Source organism: Ahaetulla prasina, chromosome 6, assembly GCF_028640845.1.
Source record: "Ahaetulla prasina isolate Xishuangbanna chromosome 6, ASM2864084v1, whole genome shotgun sequence".
Taxonomy (NCBI): Eukaryota; Metazoa; Chordata; class Lepidosauria; order Squamata; family Colubridae; genus Ahaetulla; species Ahaetulla prasina.
Genome location: NC_080544.1, coordinates 94640712 through 94659708, shown reverse-complemented (window position 1 = coordinate 94659708; position 18997 = coordinate 94640712). Strand labels below are relative to the sequence as shown.

At 41.6% G+C, this 18997-nt stretch overlaps 1 protein-coding gene across 1 annotated transcript in view; it reads left to right on the top strand.

The window, feature by feature from the left end:
* PLD1 (phospholipase D1) overlaps positions 1–18997 on the top strand; it is a 132557-nt gene that overhangs the window by 57277 nt on the left and 56283 nt on the right. The window contains exons 6-8 of the mRNA XM_058189149.1: positions 2832–2897; positions 9920–9978; positions 12685–12777. Of these exons, the coding sequence (XP_058045132.1) occupies positions 2832–2897; positions 9920–9978; positions 12685–12777 (218 nt within the window). The remainder of the gene's footprint in view (positions 1–2831; positions 2898–9919; positions 9979–12684; positions 12778–18997) is intronic.

Genomic DNA, 18997 nt, shown 5'->3' with positions numbered 1-18997 from the left:
ATCACTCAGTTAAGTGAATAATTTGGTTGTTAAGCAAATTTGGCTTTCCCCATTAACTTTATTTGTCAGATGCTCACTGGAAAAATCACGAATGGTGATCAACTGTGAGCACCCGTTGTACGTCACTTTTTCAGTGCTGTTGTAACCTCGAACCATCGCCAAACAAATGGTTCTAAGTTGAGAACTACCTGATTATCGGATTTAGGATTGTGTAGAGTTCTTGGTGTAGAATTGGCTGTCTTAAATAACTACTTAACAAACAACGTTTCCACAACTTCCTATCTTCTTATTAGGAATATCTGTCGTAGGTGAGGTCTCAGAAAAAGTCAAGATGGCAATCAAGAATCATGGATCAATGCCTTGTCCCTTTCTTAACATACATGCAATTCCTATTAAAAGGAATAGAGCTTTGATCACAGGATTGCAACTAGCCATTTTTACTTTTTTGACTTCTCTTCTGTAAACCCTCCAAATTATTATCTTCTTTAACGCAGAGACAAGTAAGTGTTTTTTATCAGGGCAACCTGGTCTACCCAAATATGGGACGGAGCATACTGCTACTCAATATTCAAGTAGCCTGGGTTTGAATATCAGACTGGTATGGCTAGCTGATGAGAGCTAAATTGCTTGAAATAGATCTATACTAGTCTCCCTTTATTTCTTTGTCGGTAAATATAAATTCAATATAAATTCAATTCTATACTAGTCTCCCTTTATTTCTTTGTCGGTAAATATAAATTCAACCCAAAAATAGTTTGTCACGAAAGCAGGCGAAAGTTGTATGCTCTGTCCCATATTTAGGTAGACCAGGTTGTCCTGATAAAAAACTCTTAATCTCTCCCCTGGTATTGCTGACAAAGTGAGGCGAGCCCAGGGTTTAGAGGTTAATACATCTACCTAATATGCAGGTAGCCCAGGTTCGAATCCCAGAAAGGTATGGGTAGCTGATGAGAGCTAAATAGCTTAAAATAGATCTATACTGGTCTCCCTTTATTTCTTTGTCAGTAAATATAAATATAAATGGACCACAAGCATTGCATATAAAATTCATATTGATGTACAGTACTAAAGAAGGATTATGTTGACATTCAAATCCAAGTCCAATTTTAAGCATGCTGTTTGTGCTTAGTCCTGTCATGGAGATTTAAGACTTTGTTTTGTTATGGGTTCCCCCCCCCCCCACTTAGTTTCTCTTTCTCAATTTTTTGCTCTGTTTACCAGAAAGATTATCTTGAATTTAAAAGACTCTCCCCAAGAGCAGTTGTAGGTAGAAAAAAAAACTTATCTTTTTTACCCTATTCTCAGCAAATCTAAATTCATCCTCCTGTCTTCAAAGTTAATTACTTGTGAAAAAATATCAGTCTTCCTTTCATGTAAATCTTCAGCTATTTCAGATTGCTTTTTATCATGAGGCATTTCTCAGATTCACCTGCAAAGTAAAATCAATTATTCCTTTGTTAATTATCTCATCTTTTCATTATCGTTATCTCCATAAATCATTCTCCTGCTTAATCTTCTTCATATCCTATTTCCTCTGCCTCCTTCTCCATTTGCTGTCTTTCTATCACCCATGCAACATTTTAATTTTGTCATTCTCTCCAAAAGAGATATTGTTGTTTTAGTCCAGTGATGGACTAAATTATGCCCACACTCATAATTCTATGCACCGTGCCCCCATGCATGTGTGCACGACCCCCCCTCCCTCCCGCTCCTGGCACGCGATGGCCCTGTAGGCCCGTTTCTCTTTCTCACCTGACTCCAGGGCCTCTCTAGGAGTCTGGGGAGGGCGAAAATGGCCTTCCTCCCTCCCGGGGGTCCTCCAGAGGCCAAAAATGGCCCATTTGACAACTTCCGGTGAAACCGGAGGGCCCATTTTTTGCTGTCTCCAGAGGTCCTCTCCATGGATGCTGGGGACAACAAAAAACAGGCCCTCCGGTCCCACCGGAAGTTGTCAAATGGGCTGTTTTCGGCCTCCGGAGGACCGCAGGAGGGGGAAAGGCCGTTTTTGCCCTCTCCAGACTCCTAGAGAGGCCCTGGAGCCAGGTGAGAAAAACAGGCCTTCCCAACCCCCCCCCAGGCCCTCCGGCCTGTTTCCCTACTTCTGGTGGGCCTAGAAGACGCAAAAATCAGCTGGCCAGCATCCGCATGCGCGCCGAAGCTGAACTCGCATGCCCACTGATATGGCTACGCGTGCCACCTGTGGCACGGGTGCCATAGGTTCGCCATCGCAGTTTTAGTTTGATTCTGCATAACAACAACTGAGATGGTCGCTTGCTTGCAGTCATTTCATTACCTGACTAGGTAACATCATCAGTGCTACTAAATGTGGGGTTTCTTCCCTGTTTATATACAGTGACTTGCCCTGGTACTGTTGGTGGGGTTGTGGTTTTCTCCTTGAAAGTTCCTTAATTAGGGTATTGTTTTCTGCTTGATTATTTTTCTGGTGTTAAACCCTGCTTATCTCTGTGCTGGTTGCCAGAAAGGATATATTCTGGTCATTTTGTTTCCTTCTTAGCTCTTGAATGGTATGCAAATGTAGTTTACCTCTATGTGGCTGTTGATGGCTAATTTATGTGTGAGGTTTCCAAGAATTGCGTAACATTTTTGAATTTAGCTTAATATAGCTTAGTTTTCCAGTTGAAACTATGGTTACATCTGTCCATGTGTTCTGAGATTAAGAAGTTTTCATCATGCCTTCTGAATGGTAGTTGATATTCATGGATGTGCTTTGCTCGTCTTCTGCCTGCCTGTTTTAATAATGGCTGTTGCAGTCCTTACACTGATATATTTGTGTTTCCTTTGTACATTGTATCTCTGTATTTCCTTTGCAGAAACAACTGGAAGATTATCTCACAAATCTCTTAAAAATGCCCCTGTACAGGAATTATCATGGAACAGTAAGTGACCTTAAGATGGTGTTTACTTTTGTCTGCTCAGTTAAAGTTATTCTATGATTGTTCGATAAAGAAAGATCAAATCAGTGATGTGAGTTATAATTGATAGCTTGACTTAAATATATATAAATGGTAACATTAAGAGGTTTTCAAAAGTGTTTGGGTTGCCAGATCATAAATATTTGGAGGGTTTTTTTAGGTGAAAGAAGACATTTTGATTTTGTATCTAGAACAATATAAACCTAGCTATTGTAATTACAACTTTCTGAGCCAATCTTGGTCAAAGAACAGTGCTAATTCAGCCAATCTGAACTTTATCTGTAATGTTCTTTGTGATACCAAGGTGTTATTGGCTGAATCTTGTGTTGTAAAGGACTACTGTAACGGAGAAATTAGCTTTAGAGTTCATTTGCAATTTGAAGGGCTCCACTTTCATTCATGATATGATCCCCCCAAATATAATATTGTCATAATATGGGTATGTAGTGGGAGGGAGCGTATCACTTACATGTTTACCAAAGTTTAAGATTCAGTAAATTTATGAGAGCCCAGAACCAACTGCATGTAGTCCACATTTAGTGATTGCCTTGTTTTGCAATCATTCATACAGTGATGGAAAAAAATAACTTTGCAACTAATCTTTGCATTTCTAACATTCACATAACATTTTGTGCCTGGAAAGCCTCCTGCACCAACCTGGAAGCCAAAACAGGGCGTGGGGGTGCCAGTCGACCCCAAAATGCAATGTGAGCTCCCCCCCAGCGAATGTACCCCGCCCCCCGCGCATGCGTGGCAGAGTCCTGAAGACTAGCTGGCTGGTAGGAGGCATGCGCGGTGGAGCTGGGCTGGGGCGATGGCTGGTGTGACCACAGAGAGGGTTCTGTGTGCCACCTGTGGCATGCATGCCATAGGTTCGCCATCATGGGTGTAGAGGCTGTTTATATCTACTTCTAGCTGTTGGGATGTTACAGGAGAGAACTGTTTCTGATGTGTATCATCCCTGAAATTGCCTAGTTTCCATTTACTTGAAACAGAAACAAACCCTTGAGCTAAGTCAGCAGGGGCCCCCTTTAGGGTTTTGAAAAGGTGATTATAATTTGTCACCTGTTTTTGTAGGCTTGAATTGGTGTACCTGTGTAATAACATAATTGCCTTCTGTTCATAAATGCAATATCATGCCAACTTGGCACTTGGAAATGTTGAGTCACTGAGGAGGATGTAAGTACATAGTGCTGCTGTGTAAAATTTCACTCCCAACATGTTTTCACTTCTTTCAGTGTTCTCCCAAGGAAGGTGTCCACTTCCTCTGTGGAATTTTACTGCTTCTTCAACAAGTAATTTCTGGTAGCAGGGAATAATTCAAGTCCATTGAAGAATTATTTCCAGGGCAGAGTTTTGGATTCAGAAGGACAGGATATATGCACAGAAAGGAATATATGGGTGTGCCTGCACACGCATCCCAGCATAATATTTCCTTCTTTTGCACATCCTGAAGAATAAAGCTATTTCTTGTATTAGGGAGTACATTCGATTACCAGATACATTTTGGTCTTCCAATGTTATTGGCTGTGTACTTTATAGGTTTGTGGCTTTTCTGCCTTCTGTTGCAATATTGAGTGCTGGATTACAAGCCAGGATTCATCCTGAATCCTATTCTACTTACCTTTTACATCGTTCTCTTGGATGCTTTGATTATAGTCATTGTTTATGTCAAAGCTCTCTGTTTATCTTTGTATTTTCAGTGATAATGAATGGAGTGTGTTTGTAAGACTTTCTCTTGGGAGCTTTTTTCATCAGTGATGATCAGCTGATTCTGCATCCATTTGTTCACTGTACAGCAAGGTCACTAATTCTTATTTGAAACCAATAACTGCTTATTGATTTGGTAGTTGTGAACTGTTTACCGCAGGTGGTAGTTTTGTAATTGCTGTATTTTTTTTAAAAAAATTGCACTGCATCTCTGTAAAGATATATATGAGCATTGTAAAGAACGAGGCGAACAACTTGTGTCTTGCATGCATTATTTCATGTGGGACTCCTGAGTCAGTGGGATTAAAAATGTTGAGCCGGTTTTTCTATTGTTTGCATCTGGGGGAAGAAATATTAAGGCCTGACATTAGTACCTTAAACCCTTCCCTCTCCTCCAAGGGAAATTCACTCCATTAGCAGAGGATTAAAGCCAAAGGGGGTACCTTAAGTCAGAGCGCAAAAGATAAAATATGACCTTCAGCTCAAGAATGATACAGATCGGTGTGTTAGTCTGATGTCAGTATAATGCTAAGCTAGAATGTTGTCATAATCATAATTGCCTTTGCTTCTGGCTTAAAAGAACCTGAATTTTGTGTTTCAAGGATAGCACAAAAGATCCTTTGGGATTTGTCTCCCCAAACAACTGTTGCCAATTCACATTCAATTCTCCCTTTCTCTTAGAGCAGGGGTCTCCAATCTTGGCAACTTTAAGCCTGGAGGACTTCAACTCCCAGAATTCCCCAGCCAGCAAAGCTTTAGAGGAATTGTTCTTGTTGGAACAATGTATGTTGACACTGAAATCTTCACAGGCCTTACTTCATAACTACCATATTTTTCAGAGTATAAGACACACCTTTTTCCCCCAAAAAAGAGGGTGAAAATCTGGGTGCGTCTTATACTCCGAATGTAGCCCTGCCCAGCTTCTCAAATTCAGAGGCTGAAAAAAGCATCAGAAATGAAGCTTCAGAAAAGAAGCCCCCAAACAGAGCTTCAGAAAAGAAGCCACCAAACAGAGCTTCAGCGGCTTTTTTTCTGAAGCTGTTTCAGAAGCTTTCAGAGGCAGAAAAAAAAGCAAGGCATAGAGCTCACAACTAAGGAACCTGTTGCTAAAATTCACCTCTGGAAACAGCTGATTGGGGGTATTCCGGGAAGCCAATCCACCCGCCAATCAGCTTTTTTCTTATTTTCCGCCCCAAAAACTAAGGTGCGTCTTCTACTCTGATGAGTCTTATACTCCAAAAAATACGGTAGGTTCATTGGAAAACCTGGATGCAATCTTGAGCATTCCCTGGGATAGCTGAGGGAATCTATAATTTCAGATGTAGGCATAGAAGATGTTTATGGGATTCTGTAGCTTTTAAGCTCAAGGCATCCTATAGTACTTTTCCGTAATTACTTTTTCTGTTAATGATTACTCTGCCAAAATGAAAAGATAGCAGAACTGCTGCATGCTCACATTCACCAAATTTAGGCAGTGGTTTAATTCTTTTTTTTTTCTTTTTGAATGATGGACAGAGATTACACTTTGACTTAATGGGTACATTTGCACAGAACAAATCTTTTTCCGCATGAAGGTGAATATACGTGTCCCAGGATAATGCTGCAGGATCCAATCTGGGTCCAGAGGCTTTGTCTTTCAAGCTTGCGGACTTGTGCCACTTCAACTTCAAGTCCAACTTCAGGGAACTTCTCTCTAGCAGAGTGCGTGCTGTTCTGTGTGTGGTATTTATATGGTGCTTGTCATACGTGGCTTTTTAGATGCTGATTGGGGTGTGTTGATGGCTGGCTTTTAAGTCATTAGCTATTTGCTTGTGCTGCCCCTTCCAAGTACTTAGAAGGCAAAGGCTTGGCAGCACAAGCAAACAACAAGCAACAACTTAAAAGCTAGCCATCAACACACCCCAATCAGCATCTAAAAAGCCACATACAATAGGCGCTATAAATATCACACAGAGAACTTCTCTCAGCTGGAGAGAGGTTCCCTGAAGATGGGCTCCAGCATGAGTCCGAAAGCTCAGAAGAAAAAAACCTCTGATCCCGGTGACTGACCCAGATTGGATCCTGAAACAATTTTTTTCACTGAATATGTTGACAAGTCTAATATAGACTGGGTGAAACCACGTTTAACAGCAGTAACTATGAGAGGGATCTTGGAGTCTTAGTGGACAACCAGTTAAATATGAGCCAGCAGTGTGCAGTGTCAGCCAAAAAAGCCAATGCAATCCTAACTTGCATTAACAGTGGGATATGATCAAGATCAAGTGAGGTACTAACACCATTCTATAAAGCCTTAGTAAGACCACACCAGAGGTGGGTTTCAGCAGGTTCTGACCAGTTCTGGAGAACCGATAGTAAAAATTCTGACTGGCCCCACCCCATCTATTCTCTGCCGCCCGAGCCCCAGCTGATTGGGAGGAAATGGGGATTTTGCAGTAACCTTTCCCTGCATTGGGTAGGGAATGGAGATTTTACAGTATCCTTCCCCTGCCATGCCCACCAAGCCACACTCACCAAGACATGCCATGCCCACCAAGCTATGCCCACAGAACTGGTAGTAAAAAAAATTGAAACCTACCACTGGACCACACCTAGAATAGTGCATCCAGTTTTGCTCACCACACTATAAAAAAGATGTTGAAACACTAGAAAAGGTGCATAGAAGAGCAACCAGAATGATTAGGGGACTGGAGACTAAAACATATGAAGGATGGTTGTAGGAACTGGGCATGGCAAGTCTAGTGAAGAGAAGGATCAGGGGAGACATGACAGCAATGTTCCAATATTTGAGGGGCTGCCACAAAAAGGAAGGGGTCAAGCTATTTTCCAAGGCACCTGGAGGCCAGACAAGGAATAATGGATGGAAACTGATCAAGCAGAGATTCAACCTAGAAATAAGAAATTTTCTGATAGTGAGAACAATCAACCAATGGAACAGAAGTTGCCTTCGGAAGTTGTGGGAGCGTCATCACTGGAAGCTTTCAAGAAGAGATTGGAGTGCCATTTGTTGGAAATGGTGTAGGGTCTCCTGCTTGGGCCGGGGTTGGACTAGATAACTACAAGGTCCCTTCCAACTCTATTAATCTGTACCTGTAATCCTAAATAGCTAGTTTGTTTTAAGACATTATCTTACTTAGAGACAACCATATTTAATAATGTTCCACTAACATAGCCAATACTTTTTTTTTTCCGGCCCTAAACCATGTATGACAGTACAGTATGTGATTGTAGCCACTATGTCTTATTCAGCAAAAAATTATAAAGCTAAAACACGGCTAGCACAATATGTAAACGTGGGTATAGTTTGTTGGATAAGCTATAGTGCCTTTTTTCACATTTAACACTAAAGCATACAACCTGGTTTGGATTACTATGAGGGTTTAAAGTTCATCATAGTAACCCCAAACCAATTAGCTAGTTCATTAGCTCATTATTTATTAAAAGACGTGAATCAGGGTTTTGCTCAAATATGGTTTGTGATTCCAGCAATAATGTGTATTTTTCACCAATTATGGAGATGACAACAACACCTGTAAGTGTGTTGTTCCCAACAGATACTTCCTGATGATCTCAACAACAACAATAACAAAAGTTATCCAACATTTGACAAATGCAAACATTCCAAAGTAAATCAGTACAAAGCTAGAATGCTACCCATCCACAGGCAATACAAATACCCAATGAGCAGGAATTTTATATCACCTGTGAAGATATTTATGCTCTCTGCGCTTCGTTGTTTCCTTACAGATGTTTTGTTGCTCAGTTAGGCAGCACCCTCAGTGAAACTGTTGGCGTTATCTAGCTGGGTAATAAAATATCTACACTTTTATCTGAAATGAAAGTGATCTCTCATTGAACTCCACAGTTCAATACTGAGCTAAATTCTCTTCTATTAGCATTGCATCATTCTTAATCTGAGTAAGTGCACAAACCACAGCAAGCTTCTCTGCAGTTTTCAGAGCATCACAACAATAACCCTATAGATGAAATTTGGGCTGAGAGATGTTGATTATCCAGTGTCCCAATGAGGTATAATAGTTGAGTGTGAACTTGGGTTTTCTCTGTCTTCAGTTTAACCACTAAAACACACTGGTTCTTTGCTTGTAGAAGAGTCTAGGTTCAGTTCCTCTCTGGGAGAAATAATCAGAAGCTTGGAGAAGCTTCTGGATGAGCCCTGGAGTATCTGTCATTATGCAGAGACTGTGTTGCCATAACATGCCTACTGGTGGCTTTCTCAACCCAGCTCTCTGGTTTTCTACATAGTGCTTTGGACCACAAACTCCCTACAAAGGTTGGGTTTACACAACATACTAAATGTATTTAGCTTGTTTGTGGTTCTGCATTTTGCGTAGAGGTCACAGAATAAACAAGAGGAGTCCAGATGAAACTGTCTCAGTTTAAAGCCACTTTTTCCATTCTCCTTGCCCACAACAAGCTCGACCTTAGAAGACAGTGGCTGACATAGACCTTTTCGATAAACATTTGCTCTGAAGTATGGGACTGAACTTTAACCTTATTGTCAAGGTTAAATATTGTAGAATCTTCCCCATTTCACTCAATTCAGTGCTATCTTCATACGAGATTCTGTTAGGTGCAAAAAGTTCGGAACCCGAATCAAAAGTACTACAAGTTTATATCTCTGAACCACTAATGATCAAGGGGAATTGGTCGCAGAAAAAACTCAACGGACCTCAAAGGGGCCTAAATTTAGGTCTCTTATGGGGATGTAGAGACTCCAAACTGATGATATGTTTGATCCTGCCCTGATGCTCAGCCTGGTTGTCTCCTACAGATTCCCTGTCTGGTTGACTTTGATTTAGCATCCTGGTAAATGCTAAATGTGGTGGACACAGTGGCTCAGTGGCTAAGATACTTATCTTGTCGATCAAAAGGTCGGCAGTTCAGTGGTTCGAATCCCTAATGCCACGTAACAGAGTAAGTTCCGTTGCTTGTCCCAGCTTCTGCCAACCTAGCAGTTTGAAAGCATGTAAAAAATGCAAGTAGAAAAGTAGGAACCACTTTGGTGGGAAGGTAACAGCGTTCCATGCGCCTTTGGCGTTAAGTCATGCCAGTCACATGACCATGGAGATGTCTTCAGGCAGCGCTGGATCTTCGGCTTAGAAATGGAGATGAGCACCGTTCCTAGAGCCGGAAACGACTAGCACATATGTGCGAGGGGAACCTTTACCTTTACCTAACATTGAAGTAAAGCAATATGTAGACTATTTTTGCATTAAATTAATGGAAAATATTCCTTTCCCTTTGATTTTACTTTTCAGATGGAATTCCTTGGTGTAAGTCAACTGTCATTCATCCATGATCTGGGACCTAAAGGCATGTAAGTCTTGGCCTTTTTATGAATATGTTTAGTGAAAACATTTCGGTTTTCAGCTTCTGGTTTATAGAGCATTTTAAGTAGAACATATAACTACCCTAGAAGGTAGAGCAATTATGTATGTATGGTGCCATTTCTTTTTTGTTTACTTAATTTCTCACATTTGTATACCTGCCCTTCTCACAACAAAGTGATTATAGGCAGCTTACAATCGAAATAATCATAAAATCCAAATATAAAATAGCCACAATTTTAAAAAAACAGTCACCAATATTATTGCTGTAATAAGGCAGTGGAGAGAATTGATGTTAAAAACAATGTGGCCATTTCATTTTTTTTTTAATTTAAATTTATATCCCGCCCTTCTCCGAAGACTCAGGGCGGCTTACACTATGTTAAGCAATAGTCTTCATCCATTTGTATATTATATACAAAGTCAACTTATTGCCCCCAACAATCTGGGTCCTCATTTTACCTACCTTATAAAGGATGGAAGGCTGAGTCAACCTTGGGCCTGGTGGGACTTGACCTGCAGTAATTGCAAACAGCTGTGTTAATAACAGACTGTCTTAGCAGTCTGAGCCACCAGAGGCCCTTAGCTCGCCATTGCTCCGAGATCCTCAGGCCTACTGACACAGCCATGTTTTAAGGGACCTCTAGGAAGAGATCAAGGATGGGGGGCAAATCTCACCTCAGAGGGGCAGACAATATTTCACAGGATAGGTGCCACAGCAAAAAAGGTCCCACAGCATACCTGTTTTGCCAGACCTGACAAGACTAGATATAATCAGGTGGAGACAGCCCCTCAGATAAACTGGCCCCATGTCTGAAGGGCTTTAAAAGTCAAGCCCAGCATTTTGAATTGGACCTGGAAGCAAACAGACAGACAGCGTAGTTCATAGGACAGGAGTGTTTCAAAGGTGCTTTTTCAAAAGGCATCTGGACTTCCTTGTTTTTCCTTGAAGCTATTTCAGTTCAAAAATATGCAGAAAGATACACAGGTGACAGCACTTAATCAATGTGACTAATCTTGAAAAAGCTAAGCAGGGCTGCGTGTGGATAATATAGTATGGGAGAACACTGGGAAATCTTATAACTGTAGGATAGCTGAAACTATATCCTATAGTTCTATATCCATGCTGTTGCAAGAAAATGGCATGGATGAGTCCATGTAATCACCAGAAGCCGAGCTTAACCCAAGGGAAATTTTATGCAGGAAGAGATTTGCAGGATGAGAAGCTGTGAATTTTTCTGCCACCTCCTGCTTCTATTTCTGTAGCAACTAGAGGTAGTAAGTGACAACATGTTGTGAAAGATTCCCCCCCCCACCCCAATTCCTGCAAATTACACCATTGTCTAAAGCAATGGCAAACCGTGGCAAGTGTGTCTCAGTTGACACATGTTGCCACTTGGGTAACACTCCAGGCCTCTGGACCAAAGACAATGCAAAGCCATTTACATAACCTGATTGAGGAAAAAGGCATGAATGTGTGCGTGAAATCACCACAACTTGTGAATTCCAGAGGGTCAAAGGCAGGATTCTAACTGGATATTCTTTTTTTTAAAATGGAATTCCTAATGGTAAGAATTCAGCATTATCCAGAAAGTTGGCCAGCTCTTCTTTGCTGGATATATTCAAGCAGAGACAGGACAACTTTCTGTCCAGGAACATTGGATTTCTGTCCTGAACAGGGGATTGGATTTGATGACCTAAACATCTGCCTCTAGCATCACAGTTCTGTAAATTTGAGACAAAGACAACTTTATAGTCACTTATGAATGAACTTGATTGTACTAGCTGGCTCTACCATGCTTCACCACGTGGTTCTCTCCATGTTCCTGCTAGCTTATTTCATATTTATTGTGTTATTTGCCTCTGGCTGTTAATCCAAGAAACAAACCTTAAAGGACCCATGCTTTGCTTTTAGTTTAAGGCTTTCATTTGTTACCAAACAAACAAAATAAGCAAGCCACCCATTTAAGAAGTTCACTGAGAAATAGAACTAGGTTAGAGCATGATCTGGTGCACTCACTGTCAACCAAGCAAAAATTGTGGTTGTTTGAATGATGCTTTGATATTGGATTCAGCAAGGAAAGAGTGTATATATATATCGCAAATAAATAAATCTTGCAGACAAATGATAGAGATGGTTCCTGATATGAAACAAGGAAATATACCAGAGGTCCCTTTCTTCATGTTTGAAATTGGTTGGAAAAAAGACCCCTGCAAGATTGGACTTTGTTCAGTGATATCCAGTAGACCAGTATTTTTCAACTTTGTCCATGTGATGCGACACCTGGAAAAATACAGCATGCTTCACTTAATCCTCCAGGGAAAGATTGAAGGCAAATGTGTTCCAGGCAGAAGAAGAACATCATGACTTCAAAATCTAAGAGACTGGTTTGGACAAAACTCAGCAGCACTTTTTCGTGCGGTTGTTGATAAAAATAGAATCGCCAACAGGATCACCAATGTCCGATGATGGATATGCCACAAGAAGAAGAAGTCCATTTGAAGATATATGGACTTCAATTCCCAGACCTTCCCAGCCAGCATGGCTGGCTAGAGAATTCTGAGGAATTGAAGTCCACACATCTTCAAGTAGACAAAGTTGAGAAACACTGCAGTAGACAAAACTCTTGATAAGATTTTTCTTCTCCTAAAGGCTTGCTAAATCATTACACCCTTTTTCCTGTCTTTGTTTTCAGAGAGGGTATGATTATGAAGAGGTCTGGAGGACACCGAATTCCTGGCTTAAATTGTTGTGGGCAAGGAAGGCTATGCTACCGATGGTCAAAAAGGTACTTTTGCAGAAATTCTGAATTTCTTTCTAAATGCTTCCTGCCCCTCCCCCCCACCCCCCAGCATTAAGCTGAATGGTTTAGAAGCAAAGAAAGATAGCTTTAAAAAAAACCTGTGGGTGGTACAAGTAATTTTTGCTCTCTAACAGCTGTCTGGTATGTTTTAAGCAAAAGAAACGTTTTTAAAAGACCTGAATGATATTACTCTCACCTAAATCAGATACAAAATTAGTGACAGATGGAGTGGTATATATTAAATTGGACCCCCTTTGCACTCAATTTCATGAATTATCTGGCAATAACTCATAGCTCACTTTATTCAAGCTCCAGGAGCCCATTTTTAATACTTTTCTGCTTTGTTCGTTTTCCTTTCAAATTGAAATCACATTTCTTACCTTCAAAAACAGTAGGGATTTATAACACAACTGCGGGCAGAGGGTAGTGAACACAGCTTTCCCCCCCTCCCCAAATATACTGTTCAGATGGGTAGGATAAATACAAGTTTTAATTTAATTAAGAAATAAATAAAGGGAAGATTATTGCTTTATTACAAGGCTAAAAGTTGATGTACCTCTATGCTTCGTGCAAAAGTGGGTACAGAGATTCACAGATGGAATCTGGGGGATTTGGAGTTTGACAGATAGGTTCAGGCAGATCATGAGAATCAAATGGGTTTAAAATGCCATGTTTAGTTGATAAATTCAAAACATTTTAATTTTAAAGATGGTGCCCTCAGTCCTTCTTATTAATATTATAGAAAGCCAGTTTGGTTTTATGGTTAATGCACCAGGCTAAAATAAGGAGATCCTGTGTTCTAGTCCAGGAGTCTCCAACCATGGCAACTTTAAGACTTACGGACTTTAACTTGTGGGCTGAAGTCCACAAGTCTTAAAGTTGCCAAGGTTGGGGACCCCTGGACTAGTCTATTCATAAAGCCAGCCGGGTGACCTTGGGCCAGTCACTCTTTCTCAGTCCTAGAAGGAAGAAGACAATGGCAAACTACTTCCAAAAATCTTGCCAAGAAAACTTCACGGAGTAGTCTGGGCAGTTGCCATGAGTCAATGCTCACTCGAAGGCATACACACACACACACACACACAAAATCATTACTACTATTCCTATTTACACACTTGTTGAATAATCACTGCATATTTTTCTTCTTAAATGAACATTTCATTGATTAAGAATTAAGGCACCCTAAAAAAGCAATTTATTACAATTAAATTTAAAGTGAAGGTATACACTTATAAAATATGCAGCAACCTTTCTTCAGACTTACCTTCAGGTAGGAATGGCATTCTACTTACTAACTATGATTTCTCTAGTTCATTTTCTGTCATTATTTTAAATATAATAAAAAAAAAATTTTTTAAACAAACCCCAATGGTTTCTCTTGCTGGGAACAGCCTCTTGGTCAGAAATAACCACAGTGGCTCCAACTTCAGTCCTCCAAGGTGGCCACCAGCACTTTTTAATTTTCTGAAATGTCTACGGAACCTAAGGAAGACCCAAAGGCATCTCTGTAAATACAGAAAAGACGAGGCTACATTTTTACACTTTGGCTTGCTGGCAGGTCCGTAGAAGAGATCTCTAGAAAGATTGTTGTTGTGGCCATCGTGTGGCTAGTCCCTGACTTAGGATGCTCCTTGACCTGCATAGCATACTTCCCTAGTTGAGCTTTAAGTCTGATCTAATATTATGCAATGAACAATTGAGAGAACTAGGTATTGTATTTTTTGGACTATAGGACGCACCGGAAAGACGCACCAAGATTTTGAAGAGATAAACAAGGGGAAAAAAGTTTTTGCCCTCCCCCCCCGGCCCACAGGAGCACTTTGTAGGCCTCCCAAACCCTCTGCACACACCATTTTTGTGAAAAACAGGATGTGCAGAAGGTTTGGGAGGCCTGCAGAGGCTCCTGGGGCTGAGAACAAAACATCCCCTTTTTTAAAAAAAATGGGCCCATTTTTGGTTTCTCAAGCCCCCCACATGTTGTGTTTTTGTCTTCCCCAGTCCTTAGGAGCACTCTGCATGCCTCCCAAACCCTCAGCAGGCCCCGTTTTTGTGAAAAACGGGACTATTTTTGCCCTCCCAAACCCCCCATGCGTTGTGTTTTTGCCCTCCCCAGCCCCCAGGAGCACTCTGTAAGCCTTCCAAACCCTCTGCAGGCCCCATTTTTGCAAAAAAGGGGCCTCTTTTTGGTGAAAACGGGGCGCGCAGGGCAGGATTTCAGGAGACCAAAAATGGCTATATTCAGTGTATAAGATGCACCAACATTGCCACCCTCTTTTAGAGGGGAAAAAGTGTGTCTTATACTCTGAAAAGTACAGTATGTCTGGTCTAACAAAAAAAAATTACCAAACTAAGAGCGATATGATAGAAGTCTTCCAGTATTTGGGGAGCTATCAGAGAAGTGAAGGTCTATCTATTCTCCAGAGTACCCACGGGCAGGACAAGAAGTAATGGGTGGAAGATTATTGAAGAGAATATCCCATCTAGAACCAAAGAGAAATTTCTTGACAGTAAGAAGAATTAATCAGTGGAACGACTTACCTCCAGCAGTTGTGGGATGCTCCGTTATTGGAGGTTTTCAAGAGAGACTGGACATCCATCTTCTGAAATTGTATAGGGTCTCCAGGTTGAGCAGGGGGTTAGACTAGAAGTCCTTCAAGGTCCCTTCCAACCCTGTTAATTATGATTATTATAGGTGATATGCTTCTTGCCTTCCCCTGCCCCAATTGGACCTCTCCTTTGGCAGATGTCTCTGTATTTTTGGCGGGCCTCTTCCATGCAGAAGGAGATTTCAGCTAGCGGAAATGATTCACCTCATTGTAACCCATCTCCATTTGGCAAATGTTTTCATTAGGAGTACATTCTTAATTCATGGAGATATCATGGAAGTTGTGTCTCCTGCTTGCAAAATCCAAAATTGGATAAATTTATTTTATTTATTTATTATTTCAATTTCTATACTGCCCTTCTCCCGAAGGACTCAGAGCGGTTTACAGCCAACTAAGAACAACAAAATATAAAAATTAAAAACAAATTTAAAAGATTAATTTAAATAGGCTGAAAATTCTAAAAACTATTAAAAAACCCCGTTAAAAACTATTAGGCCAGTCCTGCACGATGAAATAAAAGAGTCTTCAACTCACGCCGGAAGGCCCGTAGGTCCGGGAGTTGGCGTATCCCTAGGGGTAGCTCGTTCCAGAGGGCTGGAGCCCTCACAGAGAAGGCCCTCCCCCTGGGGGTCGCCAGTCGACATTGGCCGACGGTACCCTGAGGAGACCCTCTCTGTGGGAGCGCACTGGTCGATGGGAGGCCACCGATAGCAGCAGGCGGTCCCATAAGCAACCCGGTCCTAAGCCATGGAGCGCTTTAAAGGTGATAACCAACACCTTGAATTGCACCCGGAAGGCAACCGGAAGCCAGTGCAGTCTGCGCAGGATAGGTGTTATATGGGAGCAACGAGTCGCTCCCTCAATCACCCGCACGGCCGCATTCTGGACCAGCTGAAGCCTCCGGGTACTCTTCAAGGGGAGCCCCATGTAGAGAGCGTTGCAGTAATCCAGGTGGGAAGTGACGAGGGCGTGAGTGACTGTGCATAGGGAATCCCGGTCCAAGAAGGGACGTAACTGGCGTATCAGGCGAACCTGATAAAAAGCTCCTCTGGCGACGGCTGTCATATGTTCTTCTAACGACAGCTGTGCATCCAGAAGGACGCCTAGATTACGAACCCTCTCCGTGGGGGCCATCGAAATGCCTCCTGGCAGTTTGAAAATGTGTTGCTTTCCCTTTCGAACAAAAACAAAAGGCTGTGTTACAAAGTATATTGTGATTTAGAGTTTGTAGATATTCCTTTTGCCAGATGAATACATTTTTTTTTTTGGAGGGGGGTGGCATTGCAGATATAGCATTTGTTATTTTCTGGAAACTACCACGAAAACACCTAAAATACTAACACTGTTCTAAGACTGAAGGACTATGGATTTAATTTTCAATACATAAATTAGGAATTGATATTTATAGATACATTATGATTTTGTTAAGTTTAATGGATTTTTATTACAAGCATTCGGTGTTTAATAGACCGGTTGGACCTGTGAAGCCTTCATGCATAAGGAGTTTTAAAAAACTGTATTTACAAGTAGTCCTCCCTTAACGATAGGTCCCTTAGTGACCATTAGAACAGTGATGAAATCCAAAATATTTTTACTACCGGTTCTGTGGCTGTGGCTTGGTGGGCGTGGCAGGGGAAGGATACTGCAAAATCCTCATTCCTTCCCCACTTCTGGGGGAAGGATATTGCAAAATCTCATTCCCACCCCAGGAGGAGCCAGAGGTGGTATTTGCCAGTTCTCTGGACTACTCAAAATTTCTGATACCAGTTTTCCAGAACCTGCTGGATTTTACCCTTGCATTAGAAGCTATGATAGATCTGTCACAAAAGTACATACAACCCAGTTCTGGAGTTCCAACAGCAGTATAGACGCACAAACACACACCCGTGGTCACATAACTACATTTCAGGCAATATGGCTCATTTTTAAAATTGGTTGTGGCATTCTGTAATCACATGACCACAATTTATGATTATTTTTTTTATGATTTCTGACCTTTTCACTGCTTTCCAGCAAAACAAACAAACGCCCATAGGAATAAATGGATTTGCTTTACAATGTATGCTTTACAGCCACTGCAATAAAGGTCATAAAATCAGGTTTGTCACATAAGTGCCTCAATTTATAACCATCACAACTTATGACAGAAAGTCTGTTATGGTCATATTGTGAGGACTATCTGTACTGCTAATAGTAACAGTAGTGGTATTAACATTATTAGCATTCTCCTAGATTGAAGTAACTTTAAGGGGTGTAAGATACTATCAGAGTTCTGGGTTTGTTTTGTTTTGTTTCTTCAAGTCCCAAGAATTCAGTACCACTTTATTCTTGGTCATCTTCCGATTCATGATTTTCTTCCTAAGCAAACCTCCTGGGAAATAAATCTCATCAGTCTCAGAGTTTGCATTCTGTGAGTGGCCACAGCAATGCCTAAATTTGTCTGAGCATTTCTCTCTCTTTTTTTTTTAGTAGCACTCTAGTTTAAGCCTTTTTCCCTTTGTTCTCTCTTCCTTTCCTTCTTTGAAACATGTTTTGCCTTGTAGACTCACGAAAGATACAGTACAACCTTGGCAGCCAATTTGCTACCCAATGTTCCCGGACAATTGTTCTCCTTGGAGAACCCTCGGGTGTCCTGAAACATTTTGAAAAATCTCAATTCAATTAGCGGTGTGAAGACAATGCAGGTTTTGTCCTGGAGTACATGGCACCATCCAATCACTGTCGCCAATAAGCAGGCTGGATGCCCTCAGTTGCTCATTTGCATTTTATGGAACATCAAGTCTCGGCCTCCCAAAACAGAGAGACAAAAGCCAGGACAGAAAATAACAGAATCTGCTGCATGCACAGTCAGCATTCAATCAGAGTAGAGCTGGAAGGGACCTTAGAGGTCTTCTAGTCCAACCCCCTGTTCAAGCAGGAGACCCTATACTATTTCAGACAAGTAACTCTCCAGTGTCTTCTTAAAAACCTCTAGTGATGGAGTACCCATAACTTCTGAAGGCAAGCTCTTCCACTGTTTAATTGTTCTCATTGTTAGGAAGTTTGTCCTTAGTTCCAGGTTGCTTCTCTCCTTGATTAGTTTCCATCCATTCTTTTTTGTCCTGTCTAAAGGTGCATTGGTAAATAAATTGACCTCTTCCTCTTTGTGGCAACCTCTCAAGTACTGGAATACTGCTATCATGTCACCTCTAGTCCTTCTTTTCTCTAGACTAGCCAAACCCAAATCCTGCCACCTGTTGTGTCTTGCCCGCTCTCACCGCAGCCGGGGTCTGCTTATCTGCTTCCGAACGCTGAAGAATGTCCTCCCGGCCCTGGCTCCATGCCCAGACAGGCTGAGGAGGGGGCATCTCCCGGCCCCAGCCCTGGCTCCATGCCCAAGCAGGCTGCAGAGGAGGGAGCACCCCCCGGCCCCAGCCCTGGCTCCATGCCCAGGCAAACGGAGCAGCTAGACTCCTCCCCCTCCTCCACAGCATGTGAGCCTGAGGAAAGTTTATTTCCAACAGCTGCTGATTGGAGTGACCCTCGCATCAGAAGATTGGATAGGCGGAGGCAACAGAAGGAAGGGAGGGGCAAGCCTTAATGAGTGCTGAGTCATGGAG